The following is a 20,250-nucleotide window of genomic DNA, read 5'->3' as shown; positions in this document are numbered from 1 at the left end:
CCTGATGAGAGAAAGAGGAGGATGGGGGCGGCGGGGGGGGGGGGGGGGGGGGTGTTTAAGATGATTCCAAGGGCCCGATGAAGGAGAAGGGGCCCGAATGTGATTTCTGCCAAGGGGGACCCCACCGCAAAATTTTGTACTGCACAATCAAGCACAATTTATCAGAATTTGTATTTTGTAGCAACAGATATTTGATTTAGTCTTTTTCGTTTAGAAAACAAAACAATCACAAGGACATTTGGGCATCACTCAATTATCTCTCTCTCTCTCTTCTGTATTGTTGTGATACTTGTGTCTCTGTTTTTCATCTGTAGCTTATCTTGCTTGATACTGTAGTCTTCTTTGTCCAAAGAATGTCTAAGTTTTTTTATAGTATCTTTTGATATCATACTATGAACCATGAGCATAAAGAACCGTATTCTTTCAAGTCAACAGTCTGGTTTCTCTACCACAGAGACTGTTTATTCGAGCCAGTGTGTAATTATGGTTATTAAGAAACCTTAAGGGGAATGTTTTTGCTCCCTTATTTCATTGAATAGTTATTCTTGCCTATTGACTTCTTTTGGTTGTGTCTAGATAAAGGTGTATATTTGCTTTCATTTTTAATTAAAATACATGAACTAGGAGAATCAGTTGACATCGGCATACTTTAAGAATGCCAAATACTGGTCTAGAGCAACAATTTGCATAGTAAACACATTAATGGGAAATGAAGAGAAGGTAAATACAATTCTGACTTGAAGCAACACAAATAAGTTCTTACTTTCCTCCTACATTCAAGATTTTATTCAGTAAACATTGGCTACGTAATTTGATAACCAACTTTGTGCAAACTGTGTAGCAGGACTAATTAAGTATGTACTAATCCTTCTAAGTAAGTTATCATCAGTTTTTAACAAAATGCAAAGGACTAGATTCAGCATTGACCGAATCATGGCTTATCCCTTCTTTCTCTTTGTGTTTAATGCAGGATCCCTGGTGAGATCCCGTTGGCTGATGATCCCCCTGCTCGTGCAGGCCTGGCTCTTGGCTTCCCAAGGCAGAGTCCGAGAGAAACCATGTCCCCGAAGCTGCCGCTGCGATGGCAAAATAGTGTATTGCGAGTCAAATGCCTTCCGTGATGTGCCAAAGAATGTTTCCGTGGGATGCCAGGGCCTCTCTCTGCGGTACAACAGCTTGGTGAACCTCAGGGCTGGTCAGTTTGCCAGCCTCAGCCAGTTAGTCTGGCTGTACCTGGACCATAACTACATCAATGCAGTGGACAAACAAGCCTTTCAGGGTGTTCGAAGACTAAAGGAGTTGATCCTCAGCTCCAACAAGATCACACATTTGGAAAACAGCACATTCCATTCGATTCCCAACCTACGCAATCTGGACCTGTCCTACAACAAACTTCAAGTCCTGCAGCCGAATCAGTTCCAGGGCTTGCGCAAACTGTTGAGTCTCCACATCAGATCGAATTCCCTCAAGACGGTGCCCATGCGAGTGTTCCAGGATTGTCGAAACCTAGAGTTCCTTGATTTGGGCTACAATCGACTGCGAAGTCTTACCCGTAATGCATTTGCGGGTCTTCTCAAACTGACGGAGTTACACTTAGAGCACAACCAATTCTCAAAGATCAATTTTTCTCATTTCCCAAGGCTGAACAACCTCCGTGCTTTGTATCTGCAGTGGAATCGGATAAAGTCGATAACCCAGGGAATTACATGGACCTGGACCTCTTTGCAAAAGCTGGATCTTTCTGGAAATGACCTGCAGGTGTTGGATTCAAGCATCTTCCAGTGTCTCCCTAACTTGCAGACTCTTAATCTGGACTCCAATAAGCTAAGCAATGTGTCTCAAGAGGCCATATCAGCTTGGATCTCTCTTACTACCATCAGTCTTGCTGGTAACATTTGGGAATGCAGCCCCAGCTTATGCCCCCTTGTAGCTTGGCTGAGGAACTTCAAGGGGAACAAGGAGGCCACCATGATTTGTGCTGGACCAAAGGAGGTTCAGGGTGAGAAAGTAATCGAGGCTGTTGACACACATGGAATCTGTAAGATGACCCCCACTCCTTACCGACCGATCTCCTCCACCGTAAGCTCCCCATCCATACCTGGACGTTTCCCCCTGCCCACCATGTTCAGGGTGAATGAGAAAATAACACGCAACAACGCTGTTGTGCCTTCCCCGACGGCTGCCTCCCCACCTGTCTCTGAGCAGGACTTCGAGCATGTTTCGTTCCACAAGATAATTGCCGGCAGCGTCGCCCTCTTCCTATCTGTGGCCATGATCTTGCTAGTGATCTACGTCTCCTGGAAGCGTTATCCCAGCAGCATGAAGCAACTGCAGCAGCATTCCATGGTGAGAAAACGCCGGAAAAAGGCGCGGGAGACAGAGCGCACCCTCAGCTCCCCTCTTCAGGAATATTATGTGGACTACAAACCCACAAACTCTGAGACCATGGACGTACTGGTCAATGGGACAGGACCATGTACCTACACCATCTCCGGCTCCCGAGAATGTGAGGTATGATCCGTCGCCCTCCTAAAATCCATTACCACTGCGGGGAACAAGAGGTAAATGTCCAGTCGATGTGAGGCGAAAAAAATTGTGTTGTCCCCCCCCCCCTTTTCCGCTGCTAGCTGTTCCCCTCTAATGGGTAGGAAACATGGGTCAGTGCATGGCAACTTGAGTCATATGTTCTCAGGCTTGTAATCAAAGTTGTGTTTCCTCATTTTACCTCAGGTATAGTAAGATAAAACATCCTTGAGCCAAAAACACCTTGTTATATATCAAACAGCAGCACCGGTTTGGGGAATTTTTGCTCTCTACTGGCTTAAAGCAAAATACTGTACTGCTTTTAAAATACACCTCTGATTGGCTACAAAAAATGGTGTAGCTTCAAATACTGGGTCAAGTCTCTGTGCATTGCTCCTTTCCTATCCTTTGTGTGTTTTTGCATTGTTATCAACATGCAACACCCCAGGCGAATGGCTGTTAAGTCAAATAAATTACGGTGGCCTGCTTGTTTAAAGGAAAGAATCCAAAAAAAAAGACATTGATGAAATGTGAGAGCTAATATATTGGTCTGGTTCCAAGATAAATATTTGCCTCATTTTGGATTCACGGTAGCAGTGACCGGATTATTGAGGGGTTGTAGAGATTTCTCTTAATCATGCACTTTGTCAGACAAATCAGCAATTCAGGACATAATTAAAGATACACATTGCTGATCCTTGTACGTAATCCCACCACATGGCCACTCTTGGCAATTGCATCCCATAATTTATGCAGTGTCATAGGTTCTCCCCATGAAATATGACAAGGCCCAGGTCCAGACATAGAGGCCTTTTGCCACAAAGCAGCTACTCAGGGGAGTCAAAGTACACATACATTAGGGCTGTGCAATTAATCGCATGCAATTGCCATGTAAAGTCTCGTCAGTAAAGCCGGTCCCGTGATTAGTAGCAAATCGCCATCACCTGCTTTCAGATGGAGCGCATTTAATACACAGAGCCGTAGTTCACTGACAAGCTAGGCGATATCGTGTTCATAATTGAATGCGATTCATCTGCGATTATGAACGCGATATTACCTAATTGTCAGTGATCTGAAAGCAGGTGATAGAGATTTACTACCAATCACGGGACTGGCTTTACTGACGAGATGCGCATGACAATCGCATGCGATTAATTGCACAGCCCTAACATACATTACAAATTACTTTTCTATTCAGGCCGTAGAACGGCAAAAGCAAAGGCAATCTTCCTGGTAGATATAAATTCAGTGTTCATGGGTCTAATTATGCATGGCTTTCAGTAAAGGTCATCTTGAGTATCGCCTCCATCACATTGCCGGAAGTGTTAGAACAAGTGTGAGATCCATAGGGAGTCTAACTTACAGGACAGCCATCATTTTGTTCTGTTTTGTTGATTGAGTGGATTGTAGGTAAATCCGCATGGCAGTTATATTCTCATTGTAAGTAATGAGCAAGCCCAAGGGATGCATTTCAACAGCTTTAAAAATGATAAAGCTGGTTTGCTTTCAGCTTTGCACAGGAAGTAATAACAGGAAGTATGTCCCGTGAAACAAGGTCAGATTAAATAATTATTAAGGTGAATTAATGAAATTCACAAATGGATAGAATTTACACATGTTTGACTAAGAGGCTTAGGGATTTGTTTGGAAGTGCTATGGTAATTGTCTTTGCTTTCGCACCAGTATAAGGTAATATTTCATTTTAGTGGTTTAATCTGCATTGTAAACAAGGTGCTATGCTTTTCCGCTTGTGTATTGTTGCTGTGATGATTCATTCGTGTTTATGGTTTTCTGGTTGTTAGCATCCATCATGTCCTTTGCCCCCTTTGTTGCTCCTGTTGTTGTGTTTTTCTGTCTTTTGACAATTACTAAGTTTTTCAGTAAATATAGAACTGAACCCTGCATTTTATCAAGTAACCCTTACTGCTAATGTGTAACACAGAGATATTAGTTAATATCTGTATGACCTTATGTGAAACCTATTATTATCAACACAATCTTTTGCAATATCGGCTTTTATGAAGCATCAAAGTGAACTTCCCACCTATAATTTAAAATAAGACCTATACACAGTGACAGACACACAAATGGTTCCTTTTTAGTAGATCTGATTGAATCCTTGTAATTTTAGCACATTATAGCTACAGTTTGAGATTCAATATAATTGGGATGTAAGTTTGTTCCCCCTCAATCTTTAATATTTGGTTGTATCCTTGTACTATGGGAATATATCTTCAACTACAAGGTTTTATAGTCTGTCTGGCTCTCCATCTCTCTCTTTAATCGTACGGTTGCTCTCCTGCTTGAGTTAGATGAGTCCCTGACAGCTTTTTGTTGACAAGGCAGAACCACAGGAAGTCCAGGCAGTGGGCCATTACTGAAGCCCCTTGATGTTGTGAGCAGTCATGCTGGCCATATTTACAGCGAGAAGGACGGTAATTCTATCTCGGAAAATTGGAAGTGTCAAAGAGCGAGATCAGAGACATAAAGCTACGGCTGTCAGAAAGCAATTTTTATCGAACGGTGATAACCTGTGACCTCCTGTGACCGCGGTCAGTGGCATTGCTCATAAGCACAGATCTGCAGAAGAGAAGAGGTATAGAATGACGTACGGGTTGATGATATAGTGTGATTGTGGACCGGACTGTCTCCTACACTCACAGCGATGGACAGAGAATAACAGATGAACGCACTTGTTTCATTCGCTTGGCACAGTCAGTATTTAGAAATATGAGTTTTCATGTGTTTTGTAATTTGATGGTTTATATTTCAGTTGAAGGTTAGCAGAAATGAGCAGCTTGATAGCCCGTGGTCACTATATGTTTTGCGATCTGATTTTATGTTCCACTAAAGAAAGAAAGACACTCGTACAGAATTTATACGATATCAGAGTGAGCAAATGATGACAGATTTTAATTTTCAGGTTCAGTTTCTTTGCAGAAATGCTGTGAAATTCCTTTGACGCTTTTGGTAATGATGGAAGTTTCATAAGTAGCTAACTAGGAGCAGCTTCCACTCTTTGACCAGATCAAAAAATGTGAGGATGAAGAAATAGTTTGATTCTACAACTTCCTATCTGTCACTGCAGATGTATTAATGAGCGATTCGTATGTAATGCTGCTGTGAAGTCCCTGCTTAATCATTGTGACCGTGTTTTGGCATTTCTCCAGAAGCAGAGCTACTGTAAAAAGCCAGTGGGCTTTGGCAGCATTGTTTCAGCGTATTAAAATGAACAACAGCTTCCCTGAAACTACAAATGTCCTCTTTAGCAGAACAGGGCCCTCCCAGAGCTCTCTGTTGGGTCAGCTCCTTTTGCTCCAAATGGCGAAGGCTTCGTCCTTGACTTCTGGACGGCTTCCCGGTGTTTCTTGCCCAAGCAGCAGTGCTTCACCTTTTCTACCGCAACTGTCCCAGGCAACCCAACCTTTACTCGATGGTTGTTTTATACAAACACAGAGCTGGGACTTAGAGATTAATGCATGTGTTTGTATCGGTGTGGTTGTGCATCTCTTTTTCAAGGACTTTTGCTATGAATATTCAGTCTGTATGTGATTCTGCAGGGATTTCAGACAACAAAACAGCTCGGTTCCAAGAATTACCTAGCAAGCTTATTACCTGGATAGCATTTTCGAACTATATATATATATATATATATATATATCCATCCATACATGCACTACAGGTCAAATGTTCAGAATGATTAGGATTTTTTAATATATATTTTTTGAAAGATGTCTCTTGTGCTCACCAAGGCTGCATTTATTTGATCAAAACTGCTGTAAAATCAGTAATAGTGTGAAATATTATTACGATTTAAAATAACTGTTTTCTATTTGAATATATATTAACTGAATTTTTGCATCACATGAATAAATGTGATGCAAAACATGCATTTTTTGAATCCCCCAAAGAATAGACTACTAAACCATTTGTGTGTGCTATGCTTGGAGTATTGCATTAAATTAGCAATTAAATGTTAAATTAGCAACATGCTAATACCAAACTCTAGTTTAGCGTCCTGCGCACGTGTTGTGCTCTACAATGTTTCAGATCATACATTTATAAGCTTACAATTGAGTTGGACATCTGCTTGAGTAGGCAGCAGACAGCAGGACAGCTCACTGTCCTGGTTTTGGAACAGAGCTGATGTGTATTTATAATAAAAGTGAAATTCTCAGGGAAGAGATGACATATGAATGCATAAAGAGTATGTTCACTCATTTGACATCTGGGATGCAGTGCTAAATGAACATATGTCAGCAACAAACAGTCCTTTATGGACAAGGAGTGAGAGCGATCCTGCTGCAGTGGAAAAGTTGGAAGCATCTAAACAGATGTCTTAAATTTCACAAACTAAACCAAACTAGGCCGCAAGGTAACAAAATATAACCTGGAGGCGATGCAGCTTGGGTTGTTAGTGTCTTGTTAAATGAAACATGCCAGTGAAGGATGCTGAAGGCTTTCCTGTGGATTGGAAGAACAAATTGCTAAGAAATCGAAAACAGAATCATTTAGGCCTTAGTCACTGACCTTGATTGTAAAAACAATGCAGGGCACAAACAGTCATAATGCGTCCACAGGCTGTGTGTGTGTGTGTGTGTGTGTGGATGTTATACTGCAAGTTGGTGTAATGTATGGCAGGACCTACCAGAATAAATGTTATCTACAAGAACATATTTTATTTGTTTTTATTTTCATTTTATTTTATTTTGTTGTATTTTTTAGAATAGCATACACTGATTAATTGTGCACAGGAACATTTGTTATTGAAGTCAGTTTTGCTCTTTATAAGCTCATACAGTAAGCACATATTTTATTTTGTTTTATTTTATTTTATTTTTAGAATAGCATGCACTGATGAATTGCGTACAATAACACCACACAAGTCAGTTTTGGTCTTTAACTACTCTTGACTACACAACAGTATTAGAGTTTCACTTACTTTTTCTTTTCTCTTTCTATAGTTCTATAAAGTAAGGGAACAGAGCGTTTTATAGCACTGACCTGTCAGGTCAGATAAAATAAAAGTCACTGATGGGTGTTTAAAGCCCAAGCTTTAGCAGTGGCTCTCAGGCAAAGCCAGACCTCTAGTGAATTAATGGATTGATAATGAAATTAAATTATACAGTTCCATTCAGGCAAGCGTTCGGGACAAAAGGTATCATTCAGGAGGCTGTCGTAAGCCTTGACCCCAGATGACTGGAACGCTGTTGTTACTGTCAGAAAGATGGTTGAACCAGGATGAAAGCGCTTGTGATATTGATTCTAGGTGAGTCCACGAGAGATTTCATCATTCACTTCATTCTGGTGGATTGGTTATACTTCACCAAACTCTACAGATGCGCCTAATGAAATGAAACCCTTCTGTTCTCATTTAGTTTGTTTTCCTCTTTACTACATAAGTGATTTACATAATTATCTTCTCTGAATCTCATAATCAGAAAACTTAGTTATAGAATATAATGGTGTAAAGACACTTGAGTCACTGTTAAAATTGCCTAAATTTCATTGCATTAGATCAGTGGTTCCCAACCCTGGTCCTGGAGGCACCCCAACACTGCACGTTTTGCATGTCTCCTTAATCAAACACACCTGATTCAGGTCATCAGCTCATTAGTAGAGACTCCAAGATCTGAAACTGGGGTGTCAGAGAAAGGAGACATGCAAAATGTGCAGTGTTGGGGTGCCTCCAGGACCAGGGTTGGGAACCACTGCATTAGATAACAAACTTACAAATCTTTTAGGATAATTTCTCTGGACTTGCATTGTGAATATTTAATTTAGTACACATCTACATACAAGATTGAACTAGTTTACATCAAAATAGCAAGGAAACCCTGGTTTTCCATTGCATGACCCCCTTTAAAGACCCATTAATGCACAAGGGATGGAATAAGAAAGTAAATAAACCCCCTCCCATCACTGTCGCTTCTCTCCTGCGGCTGTCCTGGTTTTGGCAGTGTTTTTGGAGTGTGATAAACAGTGTGAGACACACACACACACACACTGTGACAGACAGTGTGGTGGAGCTGCACCCTTGTCTGTCTGCGCTGTCTTTGCTGGCATAGAGGCACGCAACTGTGAGGAGGGCATCGCTTTAGCCTTCATTGTTGCAGTTGAGTGTAAAAGCTTTGTTTTGGCTGGCCACACGGCTCAGGTGCCTTTATTGAGTGTGGGATTGAATCCAGGCTCACAGCTGCACGCGTAAAACAACTCAAGAGCACCTCTGGAACCGATTAGTTTTTTAGCACGCTTTGATGGAAACTATTTGGGTATACTCTGATTATAGAATAACTATTCAGCAGTAATCTCCTAACTACGCTTCAAGTACAGTGTAGAGGATGTCAGCTGAACCAGGCATCTGCATTCGGGAAGGTCTGTTCTCTTTAGTGTGGAATTTGTAAATTATCTGGTTCCAGGAGAGACTGGATGACAAATCCAGTGCCGTGCAAGATTCAGTCCCAATGTATTCAATGCATGATTTGAATGATATATGGATAACACTTTACAATAAGGTTCAATCTGTTAACAGTTGTATAGGTATCATGACCTACACTGTAAAAGTTATTTTAATGAACATTTGTAAATAATTTTTTTTTGTTTTTTCATTGTAAAAATGCATTTTTATATTTTGTAAGCTTAATAAATAATGTTACTTTCTAAATATACTATTGTTCAATTGTTCAGTTATATTGTTCATAATGTACTATTGTTATTTTATATTTTTTTAAAGTCAAAATGTTTTGGTATACCATTGTAATTCAATACAATTCAAATAAAAACACTTTAATTCATCAATTACTTAAAATGATCAAAAGTGTCAGCAAATACATTTATAATGTTGTATAAGAATTCTATTTCAAATAAATGCTGTTCTTTTTCATCTATTTATCAAAGAATCTTGAACAAACATATAATGGTTTCCTTGACAATATTTGAAAAATATATAGAAAACAACATTAAACAAGATAAAGAGTAAATGCTGTTAATATATTGTTCCTCGTTTTCTAAAATATTTTTTAGAACTGCACTGTAAAGTGTTACTGATATCTGAATCGTTAATCAAGGAAATATTTTAATTAATGTCACATTATATAACCAGAGCAACAAATGGTTAAATTCAACACTTACTTGTTTTCTTATTAGATTGTAAGATATTATTCACAGATTCGCTTCTGCTCTCAAATAAAATATCTTTATAATACAGGTTTTGACATCCTGATGTTAGGTTACACTCAAGAACATGCTATTTCTCATGCTGTTTATCAACCTGAACTATTATTATTATACTATATTTTTCATAAACATATGCACAGATTATAGATTATACCATACATATTATACAGATTATACCATAAAAGATACATCAGGTGCTGGATCTGGCTTGTTCTGGTACAAATTAGATCCTGGTTCTCTTCATATAAGACCTCTTTCTTGGACTCTCTGCTCAAATGCTCTCTCATGTCATTTTCCCTCTTACATCAGCACCACATTCGGTTCTCTGCCGAGGTCCACCGGCTTGATTGACAGGAAGGTGATTTCATTTTAATTTAGGGCCCAAACCCCCAGTTGATCCAGTTCTGACCAGAGCAAGTCAAGCGTTAACCGCCTCTCACCCTACTAACCGCGACGAGTCTTGACATGTTTCTGCTCACACATTATCTGGCTGCGCAGCGTCTATTCGATTGAATGCATCAGATAGTTTTGAAAGAGAAAATGTATGCGTGATAAAGACAACTTGATGACAATATTATTTATTCATGCAGTGATATTCCTATTGAGTAATATTTCATTTTGCTCTCTTAAAGAAACATCTCTCTCATTGACTTCAGAGCCACATGATTATATCATCAACCATCAAGCGCACATTTATTCCAATGCAGAAACCAGCACAAATGTGATAAAGATGTTTCTCAGCAATATCATAAATTATTTAACATGTAGGCAACACGGCAACCATCAAACGGGATGCATCGTGTTGAGTCTATCCAGAAGAGTTTTCGGTGAGAAAGTGGAGCGTCTATCAATCTGGACTTTCTTTTGGGAATGCAGCATGGGGACAAGTGAACATAACTAATATCTCCATGTTTTTTACATCTTTTCTTTTTTTTTGTGATCTAATGGCCTTACGCCTTCTTAAGGGGCTGTTAAAACCTAATAAGATCTTTTTTATCCTGTGTGCTTGAAGCAACTCTCACTGGTCTGGCTGTATGGCATTTGTGTTGGTTTTGCCCTGGAAATGAGACGATTAAAGTTTTAACAGCGCTTTATGCATGCGTGACTGTCAGATGGACTGACTTCTTGTCAACGGTCCCACCTTTCCGCTTTCTTCAGCCCACCCGTTCCTGCTCCCATGTCTTCTAGCTGTAAAAAACAGCATGCTGTGGCTCAGAACCGCCGTCGAATGTCAACGAGTGATGAGTCACTTTGCACCCGAGCACATTTAATGATGCGACCCGAAGCGGGGCAGCTAGACTCGCTGCAAGAGGCCCTTTTTCCTTTTATTCCTTTCTCTGCTTCTCTCTGGTTTTTTTAGGTGAGTCCTACAAACCTCCTGTTCCCTTTCTTCCATTTCTGTCCTTCGTTCCCCTCAGTCAGAGAGAGTGATTCATAGATTTGTCTCTGACTTATTTAGCTAGTTCAGCTTTTCAAGTTTTTATCCACTTTTCTTTAGGAATTTATGTATTTTAATCAGATCTTGGCACAAATGGGGTAGTAGGAGTTTCTGCTGACCTTACGTTATCTTCCATCAGAATTTAAGACATCTCTGGACATATTTTATTTTAATTGTATTTTATTTTTTATTATATATTTATTTTAGTATATTTATTTTTTTAAAGAGTTTGGACATCAGTTTTCATCATCATGACATCAGAATTGACCCTTTTTGTCCTTTTGTCTTTTTTTTATATACATGTTTTTGTTGACTTTTCTTTAGGAATTTATGTATTTTAATCAGATGTTCCAGCACAAAAGGAAAAGCACCACTGTTTCTGCTGAACTTAAAAGTAAAACCTAAGATAACATCTCTGGACATTTATGTTGTTATGTTATGTTATGTTATGTTATGTTATGTTATGTTATGTTATGTTATGTTATGTTATATGTTATGTTATTTTTAAAGAGCTTGGGAAGTCCGTGTAATATCTCCAATACAGTCAATAGTGTTTATTTATTTATTAAGTCAAAAACATCAAAAAGTCCCTTTTTACTTTTTCTTGCGAGATGCCCTGCGCTGCGTCTCATTTGCTTTTCACACTGCATGAGAGCAGCTTCTACCCAAGTCTTACTTCAACCATTACAAATGCTAATGTGGGCATTTCCTCTCTCACATAACTGCAGCTGTGTACTGGCTTTCATAACCACACGATTATTTCACAATGTTCATAATGAAGTGACAGCTGAATGAAAACAGACATGCTGTCATGGGATGTGTCCTTTTGTCTTTTTTTTATATACATGTTTTTGTTGACTTTTCTTTAGGAATTTATGTATTTTAATCAGATGTTCCAGCACAAAAGGAATAGCACCACTGTTTCTGCTGAACTTAAAAGTAAAACCTAAGATAACATCTCTGGACATTTATGTTGTTATGTTATGTTATGTTATGTTATGTTATGTTATATGTTATGTTATTTTTAAAGAGCTTGGGAAGTCCGTGTAATATCTCCAATACAGTCAATAGTGTTTATTTATTTATTAAGTCAAAAACATCAAAAAGTCCCTTTTTACTTTTTTTTTTTTTTAAATACATGTTTTTGGTGACTTTTCTTTAGGAATGTATGTATTTTAATCAGATCTTGGCACAAAAGGATTAGGCAAGGCAAGGCAAGGCAAGTTTATTTGTATAGCACATTTCATACACAATGGTAATTCAAAGTGCTTTACATAAAATAAAATAAAAACAATAATCACAACAATAAAACAAGGAATTTAAAAACTTTGAAAATTATATAAAAAAAAAAAAAAACAATAATTCATTTAAGAGGTTTAGCACCACTGTTTCTGCTGACCTTAAAAGATCATATCTCTGGACATTGTTATGTTATGTTACGTTACGTTACGTTACGTTACGTTATATGTTATGTTAGATTATGTTAGATTATGTTAGGTTAGGTTAGGTTAGGTTATGTTAGATTATGTTAGATTATGTTAGGTTAGGTTTTAATTTGATTTAATTTTTAAAGAGCTTGGGCAGTCCGTATAATATCTTCAATACAGTCAATAGTATTTATTTATTTATTTAGTCAGTTTAGTCAATTTAGTATAACATCCAAATTTACCCTTTTTACTTTTTTAATGCATGTTTTTTGGTCATATTGTATACAGATTTCATCATATTCCAACTTTTTCTGCCTCTGAAACAATTGTCTTTTTTGACTGACGTAACCTCGGACATGTGGGCTACTAGTTAATATGTAAACCAATAACCAACTGGCTTTTTTTGTCATTTGTTTTAGCCTACTGTTGTAAGTAATCCATTCAGTGCTTAATTTGTAAATTGCGAGGTCCCGGTGTTGTGCTGAATTCTGCACCCCTGCCAGATTATGCACCCCCTCATTGAAATCACTACCTAATTGCCTAATCCCAACCCCACCCCTAATCCTAACCCCTCCCCCACACCTACTCCTAAACCTAGCAATAACTAGGGGATGCATAATCTGGCAGGGTGCAAATTTCGGCACTGCACCGGAACAAAGTGGGATGACGGATCCGGCATGATTAGAGGAGGGAGGGGTAATGGAGCACTCGCGCAATGGAGGACCAGTTTACGTGATTAACAGCGTGCATCTTCTTACGATCATGAAAAAAAAGTCATGAAATTTTAAAAGTTTTGGACAAGTCATGGATTTTTTCCCTTAAATCTCTGTATAATAGAATTATGTTTAATCTGCTTTCGAGTTTGTAATGAGGGAAATTCCTGCAAACATATTCAATAGAGCATGTAGGTTAGATGAGTAAATAAATCCACACATACTGTCAGATTAAATCAGTCATTTGAAAACAGCGTGAGTGATTCAGCTGTACCGCGTCTTCTCTCACTCTCAAAGCGGCTTCACAACAGCGCATCTCGTCTGCACTACTGCACGCTGCGATACAAGACTTTTGCTCGGGTTTCGGGACAGTCGACAGAATTGTCACTTGCCTAATCGAGTCATTGTTGCATCATCAAAAAACTGTATCATTTGCACATCTTTTTAAGTTTAAACCATTCGATACTCGCGTGCTCCAACTGGGGTTTCCTATGCGCTCACAGTCACATCCATAGCATGCATATCGGGCTGCCTCGCGAGTACCAAATTGAGTTATTTTCACAGCTTGTTGTGCTTACGCAGCAAAATACATTCAAAAAATGATGTCAAAATGGCCGTCCTGGCAATTATCCTCGTAAGCACAGTCGGTTTTGTCTTAACTAAATGTAAACATCTGAGAAAGAAAACACATGTGTATCAGTATTGGATCCGTGCATTTGGGTTTGTGAGAGCAGCCACGTCACATCTCTTTGCGCGCTCAAGTTTGTTGTTTCAAATGTAGATGCTAGGCAAGCCTGCTCATAATACAAGTTTTTTTTCATGAAATATATGCACGCTATAGGTCAACACAAACGTCTTTCATTGGCGCGTGAGGAGGGGATCTGTCAAATGAGGTGCCGGATCAGATTTTGGGCAAAGTCGGAGGTGTCGGATCAGGATCGGGCTTGTTCCGGCACAAATTAAGCCCTGAATCCATTGTTTAACATAGTAATTAATGCTGGTGTTTTTGTTTGTTTAATTCCCACCCTTTCCAATGCAGTGCTGTTTCTTGTTGTTATTTTCTTTCTTGCAATAATAATGAAAAAAAATGTTTTTAATTAAAAAATAATGCTGGTTGATGCTAGTGTAAAAAAGGTTATGGCAGTAATAATAATTAATGATTTTATATAGAAGTAAATTGTATTCAACTTAACACACTTAATGTGATATTTATCCTGATATCACCCCCAAAAAAACATACCTTCAAAAACATGGCTAAAGTTTGGAAATTGAATATGCCATAAACTAATTTTTCAAAGAAAGTTAAAAGAATGTGGAAGAACGGCCCCAATTTAGGTGTTTTGTTTCTCACCGACGAAAACATTCTCGCTTTAATTAGATCTGTCCGAGACACAAAGCAAAAATCTGATGAAGTGCCTGATGTTCGCTTTAAGCCCGAAGCGCAAAAGAATAATTATCTGGCCTACATTGCTCCTGTGTTCCTTCTGAGCGCTCCGTGAGCATTTTGCATGCTGTAAACGCCTCACTTGTTTTTAAGTGCTGCCAAGCATTCTGACAAAACAATTCAATGTCTGCTGCACTTCATCTTTGGGCCTCTCCAGAGGTGAGGATACTTCACATGCTCTCATTGTGCCGTTTCTTGGCGTGGAGCAGCGACGCACCGGATATCACGAGTGCCTGGAAGTGGAGACAAGAGGCGAAGCTCTTCATTACAGTTAGTTTTGTCAGTTTTGGCCACCAGCATTTAAACCACACGGCACAATTGAGAGCCTATTGTGCTCTGTGAAAACAAAAAAATCACAACCACCACATACCCCACACAAACTCTTGAGATTTATTGCAAAAATGCTTAGTGTTGGTAATGTGACGGCCATTGTGCTTCACTAATGTTATGAATTTGATGAAATATGTTGCATGTTGAGTGGCTGAAGTGGAAACCTATGCCACAGTTTATATTTGTCCATTCCAGCACGTATACTTTTATCTATAGAATACATTTACACACCACTATTTTTTTTTACTATTAGTTGTATTCATTTTTAATGAGCCGAAAAGAATGCACGTCACACCTCTGTTTATCAGTTTGCACTGGCTACCAGTAGCTGCTAACATAAAATTCAAGGCATTGATGTTTGCCTACAAAACCACCATTGGCTCTGCACCCATTTACCTAAATTAATTACTTCAGAGTTATGTGCCCACTAGAAGCTTGCGTTCTGCAAGTGAACATCGTTTTATTGTGCCATCCCAAAGAGGCACAAAATCACTTTCACAGACTTTTACATTAAATGTTCCCTCCTGGTGGAATGACCAGCCCAACTCAATCCGAGCAGCTGAGTCCTTAACCATCTTCAAGAATCAGCTAAAAACTCATCTCTTCCATCTTTATTTGACCCTCTAACTCTAGCACTCTCTATTCTAATTATATTCTATGCCTATGACTAATATGACTATGAATGCTGTCTATACTGCAGAAAAATCATAAAATTCTGAACATAGAAAAAAGGCTTTATTTCTTGCTTAAGCAAATAAATTAAGAAATTAAGAAATTATTCAATAATATTCATATATTTATATATATATATATATATTTACATTTGATATTAATCTGATTAATATCTCTATTTTCTTTTCTTTAGTTCTGCAGTAATCTACAGTGTATGCAACTGGTTTTAATTGTATCTATCAATCTATATATATAAAAATGAAAATATATGCATGTGTGCATACCTGTGTGTGTGTAAATTTATTTAATTCAATTCAAGTTTATTTGTACAGCGCTTTTCACGATACAAATCGCTGCAAAGCAACTTCACAGCAAATTAAGTTTCTACAATATTTAGTCGTAGTTTATCAGTGGTGATTGTCAGTTAATGTACATAAGGCAGAAATGTACGGAAAAATCAATTAAAGACGTAATCAATTAAAGACATAATCAAACAGATGATGAACACTATTAAGTGACAAAGTGAAAGAAAGTGACATGACGTTGCCAAGTATGGTGACACATACTCGGAATTAGTGGTCTGCATTTATCCCATCTAAAGTGCACACACACATCAGTGAACACACACACACAGCGTGAACACACACCCGGAGCAGTTGGCAGCCATTAAAAAAAATAAAAAAATTTTTTATTTATAGTTATTTTCAAATCTTCAGTGTACTGTCATTATAAAAGAACTTCATTATTGTTTATTTAATTCTAACAAACAAGCTCTTGGTAAAAACTAACCAAAATGTAAAATAATTATATATTGGTATTGGCATACCAAAATATGTAAATAATACAACAGAGCAATTTTAAGTGTGATGAATGAACTGGAAGTAATATCAGTCAAAATATTAAATCTCTTTACAGCAATGTAGCATGCTGCTGTTTGAAATGTTTATCATTATAGTGCTTTCTGTTTCACAAAAACAGTTGGCAGTATACAGTATGTACTGGACAATATTCATTAAGCATTACACCAGTGTTCCACTACGAACGCAGCCAGTGACCCTAGAGCACTCGACACAATCAGCGGTGGAAACACTCTGAGCACTTGTTTGCTCGCTGTTTTTAAACACGCCGTAGGAAGATGAAGTCCATTAATTTCCATCCCTTTAGCGTTGTAAAAATCACACACACACGTACCAAAGAGGACGCCATGCAGGCTATCACTTAAATTGCAGGAATCGCACCACAGGCATCATTTCAGAAGATTTTTTTAAGCTTTTGTTCCTTCATTTGGGGAGGATTCAAAGTTTTGGTGACAGGCCGGCTTTAAGGGACTCTGTCTGGCAGGCTTCTCAGTAAACTGATTCCTCCTGGCAGCTGGGAGAACATCAGTGCCAGCGCAGACAATGGTGCACAGATCATCGAGTGCCGCCGAGGAGATAGCGGGAGCTCGATCAGTTACTGTGGTTACCAGATTCCCTCAGCCAGAGGGTGTATTTAAGAATGAGTGTGTCTGTTCATGAGAGGGACATGTCAGCGCTGAGCATTCCTACAGTACATGCCGCCATATAATTTGTGAGATTGCTTGACAGGCTGCATGATAAATATGAATTTGCTGAAGGAAAACCCTTTGTGTGGAAAGCAGGACAATGAATAGAATATAAAACAGGAGACTATTTTACATACCTTGAGGCTAATATACTGTATATTCATGTTAAATTCATGAAGCTTTATAAACAGGAGCCCCAAAAAGAATTAGCAAAAAATATTTTCCTAAGTATTAAGTATTTCCCTAAAAAATGTATACGTGTCAGTGCATTAGAAACAAAATATCAAAACAGGTGGTGACTACAAACAAACGGTGCCAACGCTTTTGCAGAACAAACATGTTCATTATAATGTTTGACAGTCTGATTTACAAATGCTTTTTGTTTTCGTTGTCATCACTATAACTGAATTTGTATCATTTAGAACCCAACAAACATTTTTTGCAAGTGTGTGATTTTAAATATATATTTTTTAATAATACACTTGGATATTTTTGTACCCATTTTTATTTTTATTTTACTTTAACTTTTTTTTTTCTGATGTTATGTCAGCTTTTTAGCACCTTCCGGCTGTCCATGAACACAAATAATGACATTTTTGTGCAGAGTTTTTATCTAGAAAGCATGTAGATGTAGTAATTATAAACAAGTTGAGTTCTCGTTAAGACTGTCTTGGTAAATTAGCTTCTGCAACACAAATGGCATATTGCACTTATTCTTTTTTTAACATAATCTTGCATTAAAATCAATTTTGACCTGCAGTACTTATATTTATTTTGCTAAATAAATAAATGGATATATCATAAACTGCATATTTTTCTGGCAACATTTCATTACACATGAGGCTGAATATACAGATATTTGAGATCAAGATTTTAGCAGTTGCAGTCTAGAGGTTGCAATATATAGAGAACAAAAGATATATGCACAACAAAATATGTAAAAGTTGTGGAAATAAATTCTTTAATGAATTTAAAAGGATTTTATAATAATATAAAAAGTATATAATTTATATAAATTATATTCGATTATATATATAATTTTATTTAAAAAGTGTTTATAAATCCCTTGTTTGCTCTATATGTAAAAGTTTGTAGCATACCAAAATAAATCCTTTAAAATATCTGGGGGGGGGAAGTGTTATATGCTCCATTAATGCTTTAAATGCTCCTGCAAGGCATTCTGCAATATAAATAAATACTCCACTAACCATAGCATATAAAAGAGGCTTTGGCTAGATTGGAAGTGCTGAATTTCACTGAGAATATTCTCTGCTGATAACACTTGATTTGAGACCAGGGTGAAAGAAGAAGTGGAACAGGTTGCTGCCAAGTGAAAAAAAAATTAAAAGACTTCAAAGTCTTGTGAAAATGATACCCAGAAGTGCTATATCACGGTAAAAGCAATTTAGTAAGGGATAGGACATACTTACAGCCCATCTGCCAGCAGCTGCTGTGTAAATAGAAAGAGCCTCAAACAAGCCTTTGAATTTGGACCCTTTTCTTCCCTCTCGAATATCTAGAGGAACAGTAAGAGCACTTTCTGGAGAAATCTGCTTAAAAATACAAAACGGATGCTATGCATCTAAAGAGAGTGGCAGGTGGCAACAATTGAACTCTTACAAGGTTCTTCAGTGGTTCATCCGTTTTTGGAATTTGGCTTCGCCTGCCAAACAACCAGATGAATGTGAACGTTAACGGCTCTTTCTGGTCATTATAGACCCTACAGCATAATGGAAAATGCAAATGCAAAAGGAAGCAATAGAAAAGAGAATGCAACTAAAAGATGGACCAAAGAAGAGTAATAGATATGCGAGAAAAACACAGGGATGAGAGCAGGGCCGTTTCTAGCCAATTTGACGCCCTAGGCGAAATCCCTATTGCCTGATCAAAAATGAAAAATTCTTTTCAGACACCAGTTGCTTGTCACATTCAAATTGGTTGTCATAGTAACGACACTAATTTGTGGAGATTCAGTGCATTGAGTTCCACAAATCTGAATGCATTATTTGTAAATTGACTGTTAAGATAAACATTTTGCACAATTTAGTATCTGTAATATCATTGTGTTGCCACTAGATGCCTGTATAGCCCTATGTAACAATCCCTAGTGGCTAAGACATTGCACATAATTTACACATAAATCACACATAAATTAATTTTATTACATTTTAATTTGGATACTATATACTATACTACTACATATTATCAATGGCTACTTTTTTGTCTTTATCTGTTTTTTGTTCAATTGTTTTGTTGTTGTTTCATGAAACATTGATTTAAAGCGTCAGTTATTGCATTATTATTTCAGTCAAACCTATAAAACCACTTTGTTACCCCAAACTACATATAAAAGCTTTATCAGTGACGTAAAAGTAACCAATGCAGCTACTTAATAATTTGCTACTCATTAACGTGTTAACGTCTCCTTTAAATAACGTGACGCTCTGCCCTCTATGACGCTGCTCCCATTAAGCGCTGTTGGAAGTGAATTAATTGATTCAGCATTTCGACACCTCCGTAAGAATGCATTTAACTCATAGATTTAACTCGACCAAGCGGCCTAATAAAGGATGTATTGATCTCGTGAATTAGCGAATTTTACTATACAAATATTTTTTAATTGGATGTTAAAGTTTATATGGGAATATTACATGACAAGCTGATCCTTTAACAATGCATTGGCGCAAAAAACGCCTTTTGGACACATCTGCCACAAATATTTGGACAAATGTGCCACAAAAGTGCCACAAATACTGCCTAAACAAAATACTGATTTTGTGCACTTTATTTACTGTACCAATATTTTAAATTGGCCTTTGAACTTAGCTTTATTGCATGGCAAAAAAAAGTGTTACCTTGCCAAAGCACTGACAGAGCCCACTGATCTAATGGCGTTGTTGAGCGCTCCAAATGCAAACTTTGCATGCAACAATCAGGCAGCAATTGACAGCACTCTGATCTAGTGGCATACAGGCATCGTCAGA

At 37.9% G+C, this 20,250-nt stretch overlaps 1 protein-coding gene across 2 annotated transcripts in view; it reads left to right on the top strand.

Moving 5' to 3' along the window:
- The window catches only part of LOC107552197 (leucine-rich repeat transmembrane neuronal protein 4-like), a 139,926-nt gene that overhangs the window by 7,775 nt on the left and 111,901 nt on the right, over positions 1 to 20,250 (top strand). The window contains exon 2 of one of the 2 annotated variants that reach the window (XM_016234043.1): positions 971 to 2,511. In XM_016234043.1, coding sequence (XP_016089529.1) covers positions 971 to 2,511 — 1,541 coding nt within the window. Of the gene's footprint in view, positions 1 to 970; positions 2,562 to 20,250 lie in introns of both variants that reach the window. The other variant, XM_016234044.1, reaches the window with a different exon arrangement.

This window comes from Sinocyclocheilus grahami, unplaced genomic scaffold (genome assembly GCF_001515645.1).
Source record: "Sinocyclocheilus grahami isolate Dianchi unplaced genomic scaffold, SAMN03320097.WGS_v1.1 scaffold442.1, whole genome shotgun sequence".
Taxonomy (NCBI): Eukaryota; Metazoa; Chordata; class Actinopteri; order Cypriniformes; family Cyprinidae; genus Sinocyclocheilus; species Sinocyclocheilus grahami.
This window is presented reverse-complemented; position numbering and strand designations above follow the sequence as displayed.